The sequence below is a fragment of the Lethenteron reissneri genome, chromosome 22 (genome assembly GCF_015708825.2).
Source record: "Lethenteron reissneri isolate LAM-NWPU_2019-01 chromosome 22, ASM1570882v1, whole genome shotgun sequence".
NCBI lineage: Eukaryota > Metazoa > Chordata > Hyperoartia > Petromyzontiformes > Petromyzontidae > Lethenteron > Lethenteron reissneri.
Window position 1 is genome coordinate 7,754,107 of NC_083800.1, and position 22,801 is coordinate 7,776,907.

At 44.7% G+C, this 22,801-nt stretch overlaps 1 protein-coding gene across 1 annotated transcript in view; it reads right to left on the reverse strand.

Annotated features, from left to right (window-relative positions):
• The window catches only part of LOC133345589 (exocyst complex component 6B-like), a 149,707-nt gene that overhangs the window by 10,924 nt on the left and 115,982 nt on the right, over nucleotides 1–22,801 (reverse strand). The window contains 1 exon segment of the mRNA XM_061556498.1: nucleotides 15,699–15,772. Coding sequence (XP_061412482.1) covers nucleotides 15,699–15,772 — 74 coding nt within the window.

Below are 22,801 nucleotides of genomic sequence, written 5' to 3' on the forward strand. Positions count from 1 at the left end.
CTTCCACGTCCAATGCGAAGGAGCTGGTGCGTGATTTGACGGTGTATACACACCGCAGTGCTAATCAGTGCGGATTTGACCCAATAAGTGGCAAACGTGCCACTGCTGGGCCCTGCTGCCTGACGTTTGGTCAATTCATGATTTAGTATTTGCACATGTGGGAGTAAACTTGGCGTGTTTCTGGAGTAAAAATACGAGGGGATAACAATTGAATTCTGCAGACGAGTCGTCAACATACTTTCTGTACCGTGATTGACGCTGCAAAGCTACTCAAGCTGCCTTCGTGGCGAGACAAATACCACCGATTGAAGCAACAGAAAACGACACTCCACTATCACCGACGTAAATATTTCCATTCGTTTCAGCAGGCATGCTCATTGTAATGTGCTTCGTTGACATTACGTTTTCCACTTTCATTGTTTAAAAGGCACTATATTTTTTTGGGGAGCGGAGAGAGAGGGGGGGGGGGGGATTCAAATTGCACGGTTGCTCCGCAGAGCGACGGCGCGGACGTGCGCTTCCGTAAGAGTTTGACGTGCCATCCGACGTGTGTTGTGCTTTGCGATCCATCACGCCCCGCTAGATTGCCCACAATATTTTCCCATTTCTTTGCAAACACTGGGTATTGGATTTCCCAAAACACATCCCATGCAAAATCATTACTTGCTGGGTCCGACGGCCTCTGCGCCCATGTTAGCATTCCAGGGAGACCCGCTTCATGCGACCAAGGGTCATAAGATGCCGACTTTTGCCCCCCCCTCCCCCCCCCCCCCCCCCCCACTGAAAGGAGGGAAAAAAGAAAGGGTGAAGGTAAATAAATAAATATATAAACTAATTAAAATTCCCCGCTGGGCTTAAAATCACTGGCCCAGACACAACTAACACAGGCTGGGTGATGGCACGCACCTGTCTTGACAAAGGTCCCAGGTCTGCTTAAGCACGGGGAAGAGGGCGACCGGGTTGAGAAAGGGTTATAAACAATGGTGACCTTTACGTGAGCTCGTCCAACAATGGGGACGTCAAAAGAAATGTAACTTTTCTCAAAACGCCCCGGCGTTCGCCCACAAGAATGGCATTTGCACGTTCGCGGAGAACGTGTTATTTATTTTCAACCATGCGGTTAATTTCATCGCTCGCATTCCGCACATTCCAATTCGCTGACATTTTTTTTTGTCACGGACAGGTTTCGGGGCACGATCGTCCACACATTTGGAGACGCCTTCATTACCAAGAGCGATGAACTTCAGGTCGTTCTGTCAAGATGCGAATCGTTCCGACAAGTGGTCTATCCCTGAGCTGAGCATTCAGACAACAACAGAAATCACGATGCAAAAATGTTGTTTTATCATCAGCAGCAGCATCCACTGCTGGTTGGAGACCTCTCCAATCCACCACTGCCACCAATCACCTTCCTAGCGATGTCATAAAAATCCACCCAGCACCTACACACGAACCGGTTTCATCGCGCAGCCCTCCCGGAAACGCTCCATCATTTGGCTGCCAAAATGTTGTTCACATATCAATATTAATGCACTCTGCCCACCGAGTTCATTAACGCTCGACGATGACGGCACAAGCAGGCTTTCTTTAACCCAGCAAATATCCGTGCGGTGGAAGGGGGGGTGGGGTTGGTATTTTTATACCAAGCCTTGTTTACAAGCAATTTCAAGTTCAGACTGCGAGGTATGAGCTCGCCGCAAGGCACGCACCTGTGTCACCTCCTTCGCCTTAATACAAATAATGTTGCAGGTGCCGTGTGGCCAATAGCAAGGGACGACGGCTTACAGCAAGGGCTGGGTTTGCATCGCTCCAAAAACGCACGCTCGCACGTGCTCACAGGGGCAGGTCAAATTTCTCTGTAGGCAAAAAAAATAGTAATTGTGACTGCAGAAAAAAAAATCAAAACACCACGATTGTGTTTACTTAATGCGCCTTCATTTTTCGCCCCTTTGTTAATTCACTGACGGATGAAAACATGTCTAGAGCAGTGTGCAATAACCTGCCTCAATGGACTCCCCCCCCGCCCCAATCGAGGGCGTCTACAATCCGCAGCCCAGTGCTGGGGTCTACAGCCCAAAGCCCTGGAACCAGTTATCGGCAGATCTTTTGGGATCCATCCTTGAGCCTGAGCCAGTTTTTCGCAACAGACTTACAACAGCATTGTTGTTCCAAAGAGCTTACTCTTTGCGCACGATCAGTGGGCATTCCCGACGGACTGGACTCGGGAGAGTGCGTAGAGTTTTCAGACTAACTTACTTACTCCTCGATGGTATAATCGTCACGGTGACTTGTTTAACCATACTTCCCCGGGGTTGTTGAGTATCGTGTGGTGAAGGGGAAGCGGGTGTTGCCGAGGACCGGCTGGGATATCACTCGTCATTGCTGTTAGTCCGTAGCCGAGAATCAGGTGACAAATTTGCGCGGTGCTGATTGTGCGTCATTAGGACAAACGAGCAAGTGAGAAAAAAACAACAACAGCAAACAACAAACCCCACGGAGAGACAGAATCGCGAGGTAAAAATGTCAGGGCATAGGATATATATATAATTTTTTTACAAATTACTTTGGTGGCAATAGGTACAAAGCGCATCTAAAGTTATTAATATAATTAAGGATATTCAACAATACTGTGCATGCAACCAGTGGCGTTCTTAAGCAAAAATACAAATCCACCGTCACTGCAATTTCCTTACGAAAGACACGGTTGTTACAATCGTAACTGTACCCATGTCTGGCACATGCATTATTTAGAGAAAAAAAAGTCTCACAAGATTGAAATTGTTTGTATTAATTTAAAATAATAACACAAACGTAAGGTTAACTGCCATTAAGCGACGTAAAGTTGCCAGTCGAGCCCTGCGGGGAATCTGAACAAGTTCTTTGTCACCTTTGGCGCCAGATTTGGCCAAGATTGTGGTCTCATGTGAGAGCTATTAATGGGATCGGACAAGAGAGAAGCCAAGAGTGCTGCTCAGTGAACTGATGTAATTGTTTTGAGCCATTGCGCCGATTACACGGCAAGCAGCCTGGTACCACGAAAGACTTAACTCAGGCTCAGCGCTCCAGTTAACATTCTGACACAACCTTATGACCTTTCATTTGACAGGATTTTCCAGCCGAGTCTGATTTTCTGGATTCATTAGCTGCTCCAGCTCAATATTTTTTTAGCAGTGGGTTTTTTTCTCTCTCTCTCTTCCGTTGGTCAAAATGGTCTTTCGAAAATTTCATAAAAGTCTTAAAACGTAAACACAGCATGCGTCTTGGCTAATTAAATCATCATAGGTGCTCGATCATAAAATCCATGTCTAGCCAGAAAAATGTGAAAAAGCTCGTGTTGTATATTTAATAAATAAAAATTACGTAACAAGTAAAACCGTTTCAATCACCTAGAATGAAAGTCAATGTTTGTCGAGGGGGCCTTGACAAATGTTCATCTCGCCAAATAATGGCGGAATTTCTTTGCGTGCGCAAAATAAGTTCCTCCTTAACTTTTACAAATGTTTTACAGACTGACATAGAGCCGGACGTAAACACACATCGACATGCATATACATACACATATATATAAAACACAGCCGGCATGGAGGCAAAAAGACTGACGCACAGCTCTCCTAGCTAGCAATACTATTTACTTCACACTGTTTGGAAATGCAAATGCATTTAACGCCATAGCTTAAGTAACAGTGTCATTACGTTTGAAGGTGGCAACCCCACTGCCCCACTGCAGGAGGTACAGTCCAAGGGTTAGGTAATCCTTAAGACAGCTTTAGCTCATTATGAACACAAGGCCAGGATAAAATCCTGAAAATAATCTCATTACCCATAGCGGGGTTTTGTTTTCCAGGGCTGTGTGGTAGATCGTGAATGGGCTCCATCCAAAGTTGTGTGAATATCGCTGGAAGCCGCGCTCGCTTGCTAAGCCATAACATGCGCAAATTCGCCCGGGCTACAAGTGCATTCATACACATTAGGCCAGAACGCGATTAGCCCAGAACGCATCTGAACGAGCGATGTTTTTAAAGGGCGGACGTCTTTAATTAAAGTGTTCAATGAAGAAATCGAAGGAAATTACTTGACACAGCAAAACAGTCTAATCCGAAGCCTGATTTAGTATGAGTGGACATGTTATGTAAATGTACCATGCACAAGCACTGTGAATGCAAACGTGCACTCTTTGGCATCAGTATTTTAACAGCGTTTTTCTAAATATACATATGTAAATATTAACATGAAAAGTGAAACAGAATATGATAACATTTGTATAAGTCGTTGGGATAAAAAAAAATATCCATTTACATGGTAATTTTTTTTTACCTCTGTGCGTTTCTATGTATATGCACATATACAAATGGTTTCGGTGTAAAAGACGATCAAAGGAGCATTAACGGAAGCACGAGGCATGTTGTAAGGAAGCAAGAATTCACCAATTAACATCTATTCTGGTTCTGCAATCGTCCTCAAGGACCCTGCTGTACACATTCTCTGCAATGTTTACGTTTTTGTCTTTTGTTTTTGTTGCTGCTTTTGTGCTCGTGCACAACCACGGATCTCCTTTGCAAAACATCCGGGCGACTGGCTAAACGGGAGCCTCTTTGTAACAAATCAAATAAACTCGATGTGTATAAATGATACGCCAATGTTAATTTGTTTTGTTGTTAAGGCTAACCAAGGCGCAAAAAACTGAGTAAAAAAGATGAGAAACAACACAAACGAGGCAGTCGAAAGATGACAATAAAACGATCGATTTGTGAATCGACTTAGGGCTCTTGTGTTAATTAATCCGGGGGTGAGAGGGGATGTGTGGAGCAGGATGGGGGGGGGGGTAAATTCGTTAAATGCCTCACTAAGACCAATTACTACGGAAACCAGAATCATCCCCTCAATCTGCTTGTTTTCGTTGTTTTAACGTACATTACATTTCATCGTTCAATACTTCCGATTGTTCGATTACAAATTTCGAAAATAAAATAATTCATTTTAATTTGACGAAATAAAATTAATTGTTATCATCGAATACTTAAAAGCGACGTATATGCATACATTAATGTAATTTTAATTTGTCGATCGATACCTTGTTCAGATCCTGCCAGATTTGTTTGTGTGTACACGTACAAATATTTAATACGTACAAAGATCACGCGGCATCATTCGCGAATAATCGAAGTAAAACATTTACAAATCACGTGCTTTTAAGCGGTCTGGAAGTTTTAATGTAGCGCTGGATCCCGACCCCGCGTAGATTACGCTACATTTAATTTAACCGCCGTCGTTTTCTAACCCGAGAGGGCTCACAGGGCAAAGGGGGAAGCATTTCAATCGTATTCGCGGATTACGCTGGAAAAGATTTACACCCAAGGTGGCAGCGATCAGAATTTAATCTCAGAATCCATTCATTTGTCCAGTTGCAGTCACAACTTGCGACGGTAATGGAGAAGAACGCTTGGTGAACCTCACGGTAACGTGACACAGGAGCAGCTTGACAGCAGTCCAGCGTAGAACTGCACCAAGCGAGCATTCTGAATAATCAACCAATCACCTCTTGCTCCCTATTCAGAGATAACAATTAAATATTGTTCAGTCAATTGGCTTCGACTGATTGACAATCATATAGGTATAAAAAACAAATCTACTCATTTAGTTTGATAGCAAGAAGGATTTTATAAAGTGCCCTTTATTAAGCTGTTAACGAGTCACAAAAACCCACGCGCAAATTCGATTCAAGATTAAACGTTATTTAGCACTGTGGTGAATGGTAATACCTCTAGTCGCTAAATGGGTCACGTCAACTACTTACTGTACACACAACATATGCCGGTTGAAAATAACAGATTCTCACAAGCAAAACAGTTTTTTTTGTTAATGCCTAGCTTTGAATGTAAAATATTCCCGGATATATGTACGTTGTTCTAGCGCTGATATAAGCGCATTAATTTGCACAAACAACAACAAAAAATCTTCGTCGTCGCCGCCGCTTCCAAAATCTGGAAAGCTTACAAACGTTTGCATTCGACGCGTTAAATAAGCGGCACTTGCGCTGCACGACGGACACGCTGCGTTTACAAAAACTAGCGCCCGCATTGCTGTTTTCCCCCACGCGTGAGATTCAGTTCATGCGCGGTCAGCCGTTTCGCGCCGCTGTTGTTGTCATCGTCGTCATTGCAGTCGCGCTTAAAAAACACATGTCATTCGCACGGCCGACGAGCTTCCTGCCAACGGCCGGCGGTTTCCTTCCGGCGCGACGTACTTTCGCCGGCCAGCTTTCACCGTGGTGGCGCTGACGAGGCCCAGAGCGGAGCAACGCGCCGTAACGATGTTATGACTGCAAGTGGCCAAACGTGCGAGACTGTGCCACACGGAAGAAATCACACCTGGGCCTCCTTTGCCCGGGGGGGACCTCTCATCAATCTGAGATGAAAGACCAAGCGAGGAGAGACCCTCGCCTCTGAGAGATGACTCGCATCAGCCATAAGATTTCCCGGCTAGCAAACCCAGGCCGAGGCTATTATAGGCAACAGCCTTGGACACAAAACAATGCAGAATATGATGCATCAGGGACCTAACTGTCAAACCATCACATCACGCTTAATTAACGCTTTTTAAACTGACTCCGAGCCTCTGGCAGTGTGAAAAGCCTTGGAAATGCAAATATGCTCATTATAACCCTCACTTATGCTTTCACAGGCATACTGTTTGTCAGAAGAGAGGGTTAGGGGGCAGGGAACGGATGCTTGGAGAAGTCTCAATCAATGTATTCCCACATTGGGGGTTTGGAGTCACAGGACATATTTTATTTATGAGAAAGTAGCGCAGAGGACTGTATTATCGTTCTCTGAAATTTGGGATTTGAATGCCAGCGCCGAAATGTTTGACAGTGTTGTCTCAATTTGCATAATTGTATTCACCCGAATATAAACCTGAGCAGCAATATCATTGTTTTCGATGAGTGCTGATTAAGTTGTTTGCTAGAAACAGATTGGACAATAATTTGAATGTAGAATGAAAGCAATTTAAAAGTCAGAAAACAAGTCTACAAATGTAAATATATTTCACGAACATAATATATGTCGAATCAGCCAATATATTTCATGTACTTGGCAAGTCGCTGGCTCGCAAATACAACCATTTAAATAGAATTTAATACATTGAAATTGTTTATTGCTTTTGTAAATGCGCACGTGTAATTAATTGTGATATTTAAATGCAAAAATGTTTTCAATCATATTCCAAAAAAGGAACATCACAATAAATTACAACGTTCAAAATGCGCTCGTGAGATGGAATAGCACACATTGGTTGACGTTCCAACTCTTAATTAGGACCCTTAACCCATCGCAAATGCATCATGGGATTCCGTTCAAGGAATCTGCGACAGAATGCCTGCGACGGCTTGTCATGCCGGGCAGGAGCTGTCAGAGGGACAAGTGGAATGAGACAGAAACATTGTGGCGCAAGTGGGCAGATCCTGCAGCCCTCGCTTCGCTGGACAACTCCATTCATTAGACCGCCCGACCGCGGCTCCAAAAAAAAGGAAACAGGTCAGCAGAACTGACAGCACTCCCACGGCCGGTCCATCACGCCGCCACTCCGGCCCCTTTGTGCCGGCCTTTGTAGCGAGCGGCGGGGTTGGGAGGCCAGCGGCTCGCGCTGCGTCCCCACCGCCGCGCTCTGCGTGCCTCTTTACAGTCCGTCTCGTGACCCCTGACGCCCAGCCCGCCCAGACGGCCGAGCACCCACCACCCCCGCACACCCCCCCCCCCGCCAACCTCTTTCCTCCCCCCCCCCCGACCACTCCGCCTCCAGAGGAAGGGGATGATCAGGATCGCACCCGGAGGGCTGACAGGTGTGGATGTGTGGACCCCGGCAACCCCCGTGCTTTCGCGGGGCTTCGCGTGAGTGACGGCCGCTCACGCGAGTGTCACCGTCACCGTGCTTCCGAGGGCCCTGTGGTCCCCCTTTCCTCAATCTTAAATCATCGCCATATGCTAAAGGTGACTTTGCAGTCGGAGGCAATGGCTCAGACTGTGTGGACACATAAAGCTAAAATGCAGACTTAACAGTCCTTTCGTCGATCCACTCCAGGGTTAGGGACCTCCCTTCGTTGTGCAGTTTGCGGGGATTATTTGACCATACTTCACCACACTGGTCGTCAGCGGGGGTTCGTGAAAGTCCGGAAGCTAAAGATCACTGTGTTAATGATTTAACAAGACGTTTGTCAAGATAGCCAAAGCCAGAGTTCAGCGACTTTGTTATTTTGTTTTGAGGCCTCTAGGCACCTGTGGTCTTTCCCATTTCCCATTTCACGTTGATCAGTTGTGCTGAGTGCTGGGCTGCAATTGCCGTACTCCAACGAAGGATTAGCGGTCGATGGCATTGCTTCAAACTATCAACAACCATCGGTGAAAGAAGCTAATAGGACCTAATTTATTGCTTAAATGTGTAACTTAATGACAAATTTTATATGGCCGCGTATGTTCATCGGGTTTTAGAATGTTTTGTTTTGTTAAATTAATACAGTAAAACCTTGGATTGCGAGCATAAACGTGTTTGTAATCCAAAGCACTCGTATATCAAAGCACTCGTACATCAGTTGTGATCACGCGACGCTCGGCAGACAAAGCATATATGCGTACTACTCGTGTTGCAAGACCTCGCTCGTTTATCAAATTAATCATTTTTTAACATTTTTGCTCGTCTTGCAAAACACTCGCAGACCAAGTTACTCGCAATCCAAGGTTTTACTGAGACAGCGTCCATTTCGGACGCTGTCTTTCCGACAGACCTGTTCTTCTCCTGAGGATGGCTGCTTGCGTTGTGGCCGAAACGTCGTGAGAATTGTATTTTATAATGTTTAACTTATTATTTTATTATTTCCCTTCTACGTGACTCTACCGAAAGAACCATTTCGGACGCTGTGTTTCCGACAGCCCTGTTCTTCACCTGAGGACGGCTGCTTGGGCTGTGGCCGAAACGTCGTGAGAATTGTATTTTATTATGTTTTATTTTTATTATTTCCCTTCTACGTGACTTTATCGAAAGAACCAAGAAGATCAATATAAGTAAGCAAATGTAAATAAAAGTGGTTCCCCTTGTAACTGAATGAAACAGCCTTTAAATATAAACTCTGCAAAACAAACTGTTTATAGGTTTTCGGACTCTTATTATCATTGAATATGAGGACCCTACATTGAGATGGTTTGATGAATACAAATTTTCTGGGATGTTATCTGAGCAGACTGTGTAATTATTGGAACCGTTTGGCAATGTTGTGAGTACATGAACATTTCAATGGTGTGTTAGTATTTTTTACACTTGTGTAAATTCGTTAATAAACGTAAAAGTTTAAATGAACTCATTAAACTGCATATTTTCCCTTTCAATTTAACGTTTGACTAAGTTTCCTTTCACGATACTTGTTGCGTACGTTATTTTAGACTTCTTATTATACACGTTGATTGTGTACAGCAATCAGAATAAAACAAATACAAATATCTCTAATGCTATTGCAAGACTACACTTGTTAATGAACAGTGAATTAGAAAATGAACATTGGAAATAACTTAAAACTTACGTGGGTTTTCGTAGTCAATGCAATCAACGATCATACATGATTTTAGGTTAGGCCATTTGGTCATGGGTTTATGCCAAATTGAACATCATGTTGACCTCAGTCTTGACAAGTCTGAAGCCACCGGTGAAGCTGGAGATTTACTGGTGAGAATTTGATCGATACGTTGGCCACGTATAAAAAAAATATACGTATCTTTAAAAACTAGGAAATTTTGTTGGCTGGTGGAGGGTTAATAGCAGGAATGTTGGAATAAAACTATGACCACGTGGCCTAACCCCAAAAACAAATATAGATCGTTGGAACGTCGCTTTTCCAGGTAGTTATGAAACAAGGTTGCTCTATTGTCATTTTTCTAAATAACTAAACTAGTGCAAATGGATATTTTAAAATTATAACTTAATGATAAATACTACAAGTCCCAAAATGAGACATGTTTTTCATCGTCACAACGTAATGTTCAGCAACTGTGCTAAATAATACGTGCAAAATACTTTAAAACTATTTAAATTCTTGCAAGTTGTAAGAAAATCCCAACTATAATAGATCTTCTTGGTTCTTTCGGTAAAGTCACGTAGAAGGGAAGTAATAAAATAATAAAAATAAAACATAATAAAATTATTCTCACGACGTTTATTATGTTTTATTTTCATTATTTTATTACTTCCCTTCTACGTGACTTTACCGAAAGAACCAAGAAGATGAATCCCTGCAGTCACGAAAGCTTTAAATCAAAATGTAACCATAATAGAGTTTTTTTTTGGGTTAGATCGCGTAAATATATAAACGTGTCGTTAAAACCCGCCACTAGCTGACACAGCCAACTCGTAAGGTTTGTCACGTAAACAGAACATGCCAATTCGTCACTAGTGCAGCACACCGGTGTGTTGGAGAGCCAAGCCATGAAGCGAGTTGTAATTGCTGGCGAAACGTCGTACTCAGATTGTAAATGTTGTGGTTTGGCTCTCCAACACAACCCTGACTAGTTGGCTGTGTCAGGTGGTGGCAGGTTTAACGACACACTTATATATTTACGCGATCTAACCCCAAAAAAACCCTCTATTATGGATGATATTGGTCGGGAAAGCCAACGTGTTTAACCAAAATACCAACTACGGGCACCACTGTGTCTTTATTACTGCCAAATAACACTTTTGTCAAATAGATTCAATATGACAGCATCATCATTAACATTGAATAAAAATGAATTTTTTTCGTAAAATATTTTATAAGGTCGCGCAATAACGGCGGTGCTTTTACACCGTTGCAAATGCGGCATCTTAAATCTTAAGCAAACGAATATTCATATTGCACTGTGGCATCTCATGTCACAATTAAAGACAAGTTGATAAACAGCACACGACCACGTAACTAAGCTCGCCCTGCGACAATCAAGAAAAACAACAAAACCACCCCCCCCCCCCCGAGCTTTCCGCCACAATACCCGTCAACAGAACCGAAGCATGCGAAATTGTTGGCAGCACAGGAAGCTGCCGCGTCTTGGCTGGCGCGCGCGCCACTAATGAAGAAATCATGCGCTATTGTCGCGCGCGTCCGCGCTGGCCCCTCCCCTCTTCCGCGGTGGCGGCCTATGGGATGAAAGGAAATGGGTGGGGGGGGGATGACGACCGAGGAATCTGTCGCCTTGTCTAGCCTCGATCTTGGCTCATCCATCAGGCGGCTCTAAATGAGTGCTGGCGACGCTGACAGCTCATGTCAGGGGTCCTTCATATCCCACAGGAAAAACCCCGCTGTAGCGTGCCCACGCGCGCATCTCCCCATCGGTGCCTTTTGTAAGCAGGGGGGGGGGGCGGGGGGACACGCACTGCTGGCCAGGCTAAAGAAGGAGGAGGAAGAAGAAGACCAAGAAGAACGGGGAGACACAGAGACAGAGGGAGGGTGGAAAACAAAAAAAAATCCTTCCGCTGCAATTGGGTGCTGCGTCGAATGGACACGACGGCGTTCCGCTCTACGGACGAGTATTTGTTTGTGTTGGGCGACAGACCGAAGATGAAATGCCGACCGGCCTGGGATGGTTCGGAAATGATGCCTTTCAATCAACAGCGGTTCGTCTTGGGAAATGCTACGTGTATATTACTGCTTCGATAAAGCACTTGCATCCACCGCATCTTTATGGAACGAATAGATTAGGCTGCATGCAAGGGTTCAATTTAGGCTGGTTCGGCAACCGTGAAAATATTACTCGACCCAGTATACCACATCTAGTATATCCCACTTGCTATGGATGGAGCTACCAGTCACGTGACTACTCCAGTCTACCAGTGACCCGGAAAATATTCAGTCAGAAATGAAGTTCCTGCTTTATGCTTAAATTTATGATTTTTATATAAAATGTATACAAGACCAAGATCCCCCGTATAGCCTTAACAGACTTTTGGGCCAAGTGCTTTTCGCGAGCACCTATGAAGGCCAGTACCAGACCTGGCCACATTTATCTCCCTAGTGGCGATATTTACACACCGCACCACATTTAAACTGTTTAAACAAATTTTGTTTGATCAAGTAAGGCACACTGAGCTATATAGCTCGTTTTCAGAAGCGACTGGCCACAAATGATAGCTCAACAAAGTAGCTTATCGTGTGGAAATGTATCGCAGCCAAATATTCTATTTAGTTTATACATAGCACCAGGTACTCGTTTTAGGCTGAGTCTCCCTAGGGGAGGCCCAGGACCGGTTCAGATAATCGTCACTGGTGTTGGCCATGAGCGGCAATCGAACTTGGGTCGCCAGGTTTGTAGCGCAACGTACTAATCGCTCCCCACAAAATTTATACACACGTGCAAAACATGTTAATCAAATTAAAAGAAATCACATAATAGTTCTTTATTTTTAGTTGTCTAAGGTGACAACTGAGGTTCAGTGTCGCCTGGCAGCCCGTCCATGGCCAACCTACAATGCTGCATGTCCCTGGCGAATCTAAATTATTCCAATGTTATACTAAACCTATGAACAACAATGATCATCATGAGTATTGCGGTGGCATCAGTTTGACTTTGGTCACGATGACATCTCAATCATTCCATTGAGTATTTAAATACTACGCCTGCAAATTGCACAAAAAAAATCAACCATATACTTTATCAACTGATTTATCCACATCAACATTCCTCGTAACGAGCACACGGCCGCCGATCAAACCTCGCAACAACCACCGCTTGTTACGTTTTTTGTTTGTTTTAAAGCGCGTACGCTGCGTTTCGCGGGGGCCGCGCTGGAAGATGGATTTCCCCGGACTCTACCGCATTATCTCTCCGCTAGTTCCTACGCCACTCTAGCTGTCTTCCCAGCACGTGGAGGCGAGTCCATTTGTCTGTCCCATCACGGCACGGAAAAGGCCCAAGAACGGAGGGGGGGGGGGGGGGCCGTTTTCAGCACATGGCACCTGCCAAACTCGAGCGAGCCAAGAAAACAAACCGACAAAGGCTCCCCGAGCCGATCCATCTCTGTCAGGCGCCCAGTGAAAGGGCGCGCCGCGCAGAAAAACCGCGACAGGAGCGACGCGCATTGTGTTTTCACTACAAGCCATTAACTCGGAACAAGGCGGCGAGCGTACGAGTCACGGATTGACGGTGGCCGTCGATGAGAAGATGTATGTGGCGTGCGTGCGGCCCATTTTTAATCGGTCCCCGCTCGGCCATCGAGACTCGTTCGGGCAGCCATTACTCAAAGCGCTAATTCTTCAAGTTCACCTCGTGCATAGAAAACGGCGCCGGGCGCCGTTAAAATAAGGCATCGCCCCACTCATGCGGCGTGTCTTAATTTTTAATTCGCATTGCGTCAACACGTGTGCGTATTGTAAAAGAGTAAACACTTAAATACCTTAATCCTTTGCTCTTAAGCAAGGGCAGTTTTTTAGGAGTTCATGGTTTCAAGTACACGATTTTATGGTGTATAAGACGTACTTTTCTGCCCCCTGTATTTAACGCAAAAGTCAGGGGTGAGAGTTATAATCTGGTACGTGTGTATGTGCGTGCGTGGCCAGATGCGTAGAGGTTAATTGACACCAGGCACAAGTTTGGTGTGCATATTACTCTCTCGAGCGTCTAATCATCCGGAGATTACGATGAAATGTTACATTGCAAAGTAGGCCTGATTAATTGAAATATCGACTACTCTTTATTTTAAATGCCTTGGTATTAAGTTATATTTAATGCACAAGATTTACAGTGCTTTAAACTCATGGAATAACTCAGAAGGATCATGACTTGCAAATACATCCAAAGCAACAGTTACATTTCATATAAATAAAACACTGTACCTTGTTATTGGGGGGGTGAATATAAACACACGCACACGCACGGACAACCTTTATTCTTCATGCACCTCCTTTGAAAACAACTCAACACTCGCCAGAGCTCTGACGGACAACATTTCTGACCTCGCATGCAGTCCCCCCCCCCCTTCATTGTGAGCGGCCTTGTGCAAATATTTGGAAATTGTTTTTCTCCTTTCAAATCGAATGGAGGGGTTGGGGGGACGACAACTACGACACTTCCCTGAATCAACAGGGCTAACACCCAGCAGCCAGCTACCCCGCTGCTGTCACAACAAGCGAGTGACAGCTCTTTGCTGCCGCCTGCGCAATCGACGACACAGGCTCGGCTGGCCGTGCGCAAGAAAAAAAAACTCGGAGAACGCACGCGGCGCGGACACGTGACGATGACAGATATATATATTTTTTTGGCGCTTGCGAAGATTTTGTTTGTTCTACAATATTCCGATTTCAGAGCGTGCGGCCCCACAGCACCTGCATTTGTGCTTCTTCTTGCGACTGAGCGACATCACAGGGTTTATCGCCGATATTCACTTCTCAGAAGGCGGAATATTTTTGCGAAATTACCTGCGGGCAGTCCCCTGGGTGTTGACGCCAATCAAAATCACAGGCTCTGTGCAAGCCGGCCAAAAAGAAAATTAGGCCACAAACAGCCTCTAGATATGAACCATAATTACCACTGGAACTACACGATGAATAATAATTTAGAGCCCTTTGTTAATCCATGCTCTGTTGGTCATGGAGGTTGTTTTGAGCATACTTCACTACCCTGGTCAGTGTGCTGGCCTGGAATTGAACTCAAGTCACCGGATTTTTGGTGCAGTGCGCTAACTACTGAGCTGCAATTTCACCCCGGGATGCAATTAATATCAAACTCAAAATTAAGCAATATCACGTGGAATGATTTAAAGTACCCTTAGATTGCACAAACAATATACATTTAAGGGATTATAAACCAAACCTAATGCTACAATGTATTTTTTTAAATTTTCATGAAAAAAAACTACTTCTGTTACTTAATGTTGTGTATTAATGTAATATGTCTCTGCAATGCTTAAAAATTACAATCCTGCATGACATTTTTCACCCTTTGTATCTTAGGCGAATGTATTGCTTTCGTGTCAAGATGCCTTCGCCTGCATTTAAATAAAGAACACAGCGGATAAGGATATGATGTTTCACACCCCAAGAAATTCGATGAATGGTTAAAATTCAGAGTCAATTCAAAAATGTATTCGTAACATTTGTACCGCCTCGTTTGTATAATTCAGCATTACTTTTAACGTCTCATTTCAGAGTTCTGTTCACACCATTCGCCTAATTTCAACATCGGCCTACGACTTGGATATTGTTTTGATGATTTATAAACGACCGATTCTCACGCGCAATTTTCAACGCATGTGTCGTGGAGTACAACGTGTTTCGCCACTACTTGCCTCGGTCATTGAAACTCCCCGCCGAGTACTCGGGAACTGAACGACCGAAGCTACTCCACGCTCTGCTATTTTGAGCTCTGCGATTACAATCATATAAAACATCCTCCTGGCGGTTACATTTACAACCCTATCCGTCCATCTTGGTCTCCGTCTACCTCTGTTCCTCTTTCCTTACGCTTTACCAACCGTGACGCATGCTACTCGGGTATTCGCCATCATCACGCCAGGCTAGGAGTCCAAAACACTTTAGTGTCCCTCTTCTCTATCACACGCTTAGTTCACACTCGCGCACCTACCCACCCACAGCTCAGTCGCAGGCCAAGACACTGCTCCAGCGAGAGGAAGCGCGAGGCTGAGGGTGGGAGGGTGGGTGGGGGGGGTATGGGCTGGGTGACACTCACTTGTCTCAGGTCGATGAACGCCAGCTGGAGGGTGTCTCCCTGCAGGCCTGGCACTGGCTCGGAGCTGGCAAACACTGTGGGAACCACAGGGACAAACCTGCGTGTGAGACACACCGCCGCCGCAGCAGCAGCAACACACCCGCACGGGCGGCACGGGCGACCTTCAGCGCCACGACCGGCCACTGGTTCAAACGCTGCTTACGAATTCCCTCTTCTTCGCGCGAGTGAACCGGTACAATGCACGCGTACGTGTGTGCGTGTGCGTGCATACATTTTCCATCAAATGTGCAGTGAGATGCAACAAAAGTTTGTTATTTGGCATTTTGCACGCTGCTGAAGTTCAACGGTTTTTGAGTGTGCGGGCGCAGCTTGTGCCTGCGCGCTCGAATGCATTCCCACGCTTTGTCAGTGAACATTGGATATTGAAGATTAAATAAGATCAAAACATCAAGGACTTGTGTTGGCATGGCTGTAAAAGTACAAACATATGTTTATAAATAAACAAAATAAAAATTCTCCAAGTTCATTATTCGCATTGATCCGCCCTCTACTGGACACCTGTGAAAAAGAGCTTCACAGCTCTTCAGATTCCTCCAGTCTAAATAAAGAGTACGATTCAGATATTAACTGCGACCGAAACACATATTGCAGGCTTATGCTTGTAGGACAGCGTGAATGGTGAATACGAATGACATCGGTTTTGCCCTTTTCATTTTTTTGTTCATCATTATGACGATGATGATCATCATCATCAGCCATTGCCTATCCACAGCTGGGTGAAGGCCTCGGGGCAAGCAGTCCCCCCCCGTCCCCAGTGAAGACGCGAGATTAATCAATGAATCCAACTCCCGCTCACGAGCCGATCTCATCGTTCCATCTCCGCAGCAGACGCAACCTCGCGGCGGCGTTCACTCCTGAAGACCGCCGGGACACTGCTCCTTCCAATCCCCAAGTTCAACCCGAGCCAACGTACTTTTGTTAACGGACAATTCGATCCATGTACCAGTTGGAATGTTTCTTCATTGAGGCTCAAAAGGTTGCTTCCAATAAACAAATGTAACTTGCCAAACTCACTGCGACCTGCTTTTTACTGCCTCTTAGTTTCATTATTTCGATTCTCTCCACTGTATTTTGTTGTGGTTTTCAGATGTGCCTCCCCAACAATCATTTTATTTTACTTTGGGAACTTATTTTATTTGCGCAATAACATTGCAGAAAAGACAAATGAATATCTGATATCGTATATACGTCTGGCTTTTGCAGACTACGAAAATGGTTTTGATTCTGTGGAAAGTCATGCAGTAATCCAGGCTCTCAAAAATACGCAAAAAGTTATCATAGCAATTTACAAAGGTGAAGCATCTATACTGAGATTCTATGTAGAAAGTACAGACTAAAGCTAGAAGCGAAGTCAACTAAAGAGATGCACTTCACACTGTGACTATTCAGTTGTACGAGCACATATATAAATCTAAATGAAAAAAAACATTAAACACCACGGATTTTTTTTCATGACAGAGTCTTCATAACCACAAAATGTAAATTAACTATGGGAAACGATGCATTAACTTAATGAATAATGCAAAGGTGAGTTACAAATAAATAGAAGCGACTCAAAAGTATACAACATCATAATTTATCATCGTCAGCCATGGTCAACTACTCCACTGCAGGATGAAGGCCTCCCCAAATCATAACATGTCGCAAAACGTATTCATGACATAAAAGCAGTCATATGCATATATGAGTATTACTCGCATATACACCAGCACACACATGTATATACACACATGCATTTGTGTTAAATGACAAGACTTGTACGCCAAATTACACGCCATTCGAATGAAACGTTGCCAAACGATCACTCCCTGCTGGGTCACGTGCCGTTACCCTCTAAGGCAGAATGAGTTCAGCGACAAGCACACGGCGGCGGCTGCCACTGCCGCCGCCGCCCCAACGCCCCGGCTGAAATGGAGCGCGGATGCCAGCGCGCGCCAGCCAGGGGCTCAGCGCGGAGGGCTCAGCAGCCGGACAGGTGCTGGCTTTGTGCGACTGGAATGTAGACGCGGATTGGAGGTGCGGAGCAGGGGTTGGTGGAGGTCAAGGGGGTCACATGGGCCGGGATTAGGCCACGGGGAGATGGCGGAGAGCGAGCGGGCAGGAGGGTTTGGGACAGACGGGGCGAGGGTCGCGCGAAGGAGCAGTACACACGAGAAACTACTGATGTACGCGTGTCTATGCGTGCGCACATGAGCGCGCGTATATACACACACACACACACGTGCACACATACAAATAACCGTCAAAAAGTTTTGAGATTGGAATATGAATGTGGTATTAAACTCGCATGCATGATTATTCATGTATCCATGAACAAGACTAGAATTACTGTTACATACGTTAATATTGTATGACTAATTGATACCATGTCAAACTACAGATATTTTTTTTTCTACTGAAAACCAGCGTGTAAATAACATGTGTGTGTGTAAATAGAGCTGCGCTGTGTAATGTTCTCACATCTATACTCCCCATCTTCAGCAACCGGCACTGACCAACGTGGTGAAGTATGATCAAATAAACCCCATGACCCACACGGCACGGAGAGGCCTTGATTCAAGGGTTCTATGCAAGTATATGTACATCTTTTTAAACTAAAACTAAACTACGTTTTTTTTGTACCAGGTAAGAGTTACCTCTGTTTATAACTAGGTAACAGCCCAACGAGAACACCCACGAGCAGGTGGGTTGCCAGCACGATGCCCGGTCGACCTTTGTCTACCTCCTCGTGATGTATACACACCGCACCAGGTACTCATTTGAGGCTGAATCAACCTAATGGAGGCCCAGGACCGGTTCAGATAATCATCACTGGTGTTGGTGACCATGAGCGGGAATCGAACTCGGGTCGCCGGGTTTGCAGCGCTGCGCGCTAACCGCTACACTACCTGCTGTCTACGTGTACACAAAGCAAAGACAACTTTCCCCCGTATAGCCTCAACAGACTGTTGGGGCAAGTGCTGTTAGCAAGCACCTATGAAGGCCGGCACGGCACACGAGGGGATGGGTGGCCAATACCACGCTCGGCCGCCTTTGTCTCCCCAGTGGCGATGTATACACATCGCACCAGGTACTCATTTGAGGCTGAGTCGACCTTGGGGAAGCTGCGCGAACACACACACATACGCGCGCAGTGGTCAAAAACGTCTATCGCCGCGCGCGTTCACTTTGCTGCCCACTTACATCAAGCGAGGAACAGCTGCTGTTCGCTTTTACAAAGCGCCCCACATCAGGCGTATCGGATATAACCTAAAGTGCAATGATTGATTGTATTCCTCGCGATGCAAATTCAATCCGCCCGCCGCACTTGACGCGGGCGTTCTGGAAAGTCCGGCTCGTTCTGGCGGGGCGGCAGGAATGCGAGCGCCCGCATTGAAGCGAGCGAAACGCTCGCTGTAGCGACGCTACAGGCAGACAGAGATGAAAAGCGTGTCCGTTAATTAATTACTAAAACTATATAAATTATATGTATCCAAGTGCTGCCCACTGAGCTGCATAGCTATTTTTTCAGAAGCGACCTGGCGCCAGGTGATAGCTCAACGGACATCTTAGCATCTGTTTTATTGCCAGAGGGGGTAAAAGCCGATTCTTATAGTTTTCATCAACGAAGTGGGTTATCACGTGGAAATGTATAGCATCCAAATACTATTAAACGCAAGTTGATTCTAAATGTGGAGGGGAAAACCGGAGCACACGGAGAAAAATCCACGCGACCACGGGGAGAATGTGCAAACTCCAAATGTGCAGGCGTCAGAGTCGGGATCGAACCCACAACCTCCTGTATACCAGGCGAGATGGAAAATAAATTGATGAACGCCGTTCCCCTCCTGCGCAAAGATGACTGCAAGATCTAAACGAGAGCAGCTCAACTTGGCGATGGTAAGACAGATTAATGCGTTAAGATTTTTGGGGTGCGCGCACGGAATGCAACTCGTTTGTATACATTAGGAGGAGAGGATCGATGGCCACTGTATGAACAACTCAAAGCGAGTATATTGTGTATGTGAGAAAACACACTATAAGGGGAAAATGGGTGCAGGCTGGAAACACACTGATATAAATTAAACAAATTTTGTTTAACTTTATCAGGTAAAGCCCACTGAGCTATATAGCTCTTTTCAGAAGCGATCTGGCCACAAATGATAGCTCAACAAATTGGCTTCTCACGTGGAAATTTAAAGCAACCAAATACTCAACAACACACAAGAGGTGTGGCTGCTCACAATGAGCGGGAAGGCGCGGAAACTCCCGTCACGTGATCACCACGTTACATGTGGAACGCTCTCAGCCTTGCCTAGACCACCAACTAAAAAGAGTAGAAAAAAATCAGCCATCGCAAGAGGCAGCAGTGAAACAAAAACAACTGCATACTGGTTTTGTCCTCGTGAGAAGTCATCAGTGCAGTGGTAATCAATGTCACCCCATGCCTCTGGGAGCCCATATGTGGAGAGCTTATCTCGACACTGCTGGGTCGCACATGAGCACTTTCCTTAAGGTAACGATAAATCAAACCCCACACATAAATAATGAGACAAACCGCAAGCTAAATAAACACATCTCAATTCATAAGAAAAAAGATATTACGGCAAAATACTTTGTTATTAAAGTTGCTATTATTATATTTCGTGGTCAATGCCTGAATTAGCTGGAAAGATATAACTTGAATTACATTGTAATGCATTTTCAGTGTTTCCGTAATGACTAAATAAATACGCCTTTCACGTCTAATAAAACTAAACATTGTCAGCATTTTATACACGTGTGCGCCGATTTATCTCAGCAAAAGGGAAAAAAATACTTCCAGCAAACATGTGGCTGACATTAAGGGAAGGATATCATCCATTTTATGTTTTTTTTTTTCCCGAACTAAGAAAATGAAATCCCCTGAACAATTTCAACAGGCAAAGGGGGGCCATTACAGCAAAAATCCCAGGACCAAAGTTCAGCCTGGGGTCACAGCAGCAGCACTGCGATGACTCGCAAGCGATACACAACTACAGCGAGCCAGCCAGGCAGGAGGGGGGGTGGATTGTCCAACCAAGTCACATCAGGGAATTCTTCAACAAAGTACGTGCGTACAACAGACGGCGGGGAAATAGGAACGGAGGCACCTTCCAGAGGTCAGGCACGAGGTGGTGGTGGCTGGAGGGGGGCGACGACGGGGGTAAAAATAAGTGAATTTGGAAAGAAGAAAGACGCGCACGTTTTAAATTATACACCGTGGGAGCTGCTTAGTGTCACTGGCATTGACGCTGGGGCAGCCACCAATAAAACCAGCTGCGCATTTTCGAGAAAGCCGACCTCGGTGCAGATGCGTGCCGAAAGAGAAGAAAAAAAAAATCTGTTTTTTACAGGGAAAAAAACGCATGTTTGCGATAATGGCCGCGAGCCCTTTGTGAATGCCAGAAAGATTTTCCGTTTGGTAAATAGTCAAAGGTTTACTCCTCAACGTTGCGAAACTTATTTTGTAATGCGAGCACGGCATCTGAACCATCAAGGCGGGAGCTGATTAAAATCTGAGCACGACACTACAGAGTATTTTACATAAAAAAAAGAAACATCTTTATTCGAAAGCGAGGAGAACAGGTATAGAATGTTTTTTTTTACTTAGATGTAAATAGATGGGGGAAGGGTTGGTGCGGTGGTTACAGCACTGAACCATGAACCCGGTGAAACTGATTTTGATTCCTGGTCATGGTTAACATCAAGGAGCAAGTGACATCTGAACTGGGATTGCTACCTCGATTAATCAATTTGCATCGACCAGCATGGTGAAGTATGGTAAAAGATCTCCCATAACCATCGCGGTGTGGAGAGAAGGCCTTCATCCTGAATTGGACTGACAAATGGTTGTCTATTTTTCCTACTTCTTTCCTTCTTCGCCACCTTACTGCTCAAGTAGTTTCGATTTAAAGCTTTCGTGACTGCAGGGATTCATCTTCTTGGTTCTTTCGGTAAAGTCACGTAGAATGGAAATAATAAAATAATAAAATAAAATATAATAAAATAATTCTCACGACGTTTCGGCCACAACGTGACTTTACCGAAATAACCAAGAAGATGAATACATTACATCGTGTTGATAATAAGACAGAGTCTGTCTTTTCGACAGACCTGTTCTTCACCTGAGGACGGCTGCTTGCGTTGTGGCCGAAACGTCGTGAGAATGATTTTATTGTTTTATTTTTATTATTTTATTATTTCCATTCTACGTGACTTTACCGAAAGAACCAAGATGATGAATCCCTGCAGTCACGAAAGCTTTAAATCGAGATGTAATGTATTGTTAAGTAGAAAGGGTTAAGACACCTCAGTGTGTTTTTTTTATTATTAATCACACCGAAGTTCATTGTCAGGGGCACAACTACTCGCCTCTCTCGCGAATCTGTGACTCTCCACAATTCAGGGATGCGATTTGGCTCATGCATTCAGAGTATTTGAATAATTTTTGCTGCTATAAATTTCCACGTGACAAGCCACTTTGTTGAGCTATCATTTGTGGCCAGGTCGCTTCTGAAAAATAAGTTAATACCACAGTGGTCTTTACCTAGTAAGATACAAAAAATAGTTACATTTTATTCGTATTATTTTAAGTGCTTTGTTTACCTTTCCTATACTTTGCACTCCTATTGTATGTTTGTATTGTTTGTTGTTGTCATTTCTGACCTGCCTTTACTGGACATCTGTGAAAAAGAGCTTTTATAGCTTTCCGAATTCCTCCAGTGTAGATAAATATTCTGATTCTGATTTCTTTCACTGACCAAAAGCTCAACATTATAACTGCGAACATTTGTTTTGGACCTCCGGCGAATGAAGTGGCCACTCGTGGCTAGAGGGGTCATGTGACTCTATTCGCTATAACATTTGTGAATGACGGACATTCTTTCACGCACCATTTGATGTGTGTATCACGCGTAAAGCTGAAGAGCACCATGTGACTCTACAAAATGATTGCATTTGCTACGACTTGCATTGATTCACTGATACCAATTATATTGTAATTTTAAACACCCGCTTAATACAAATGATTTTCGAAAATTCGT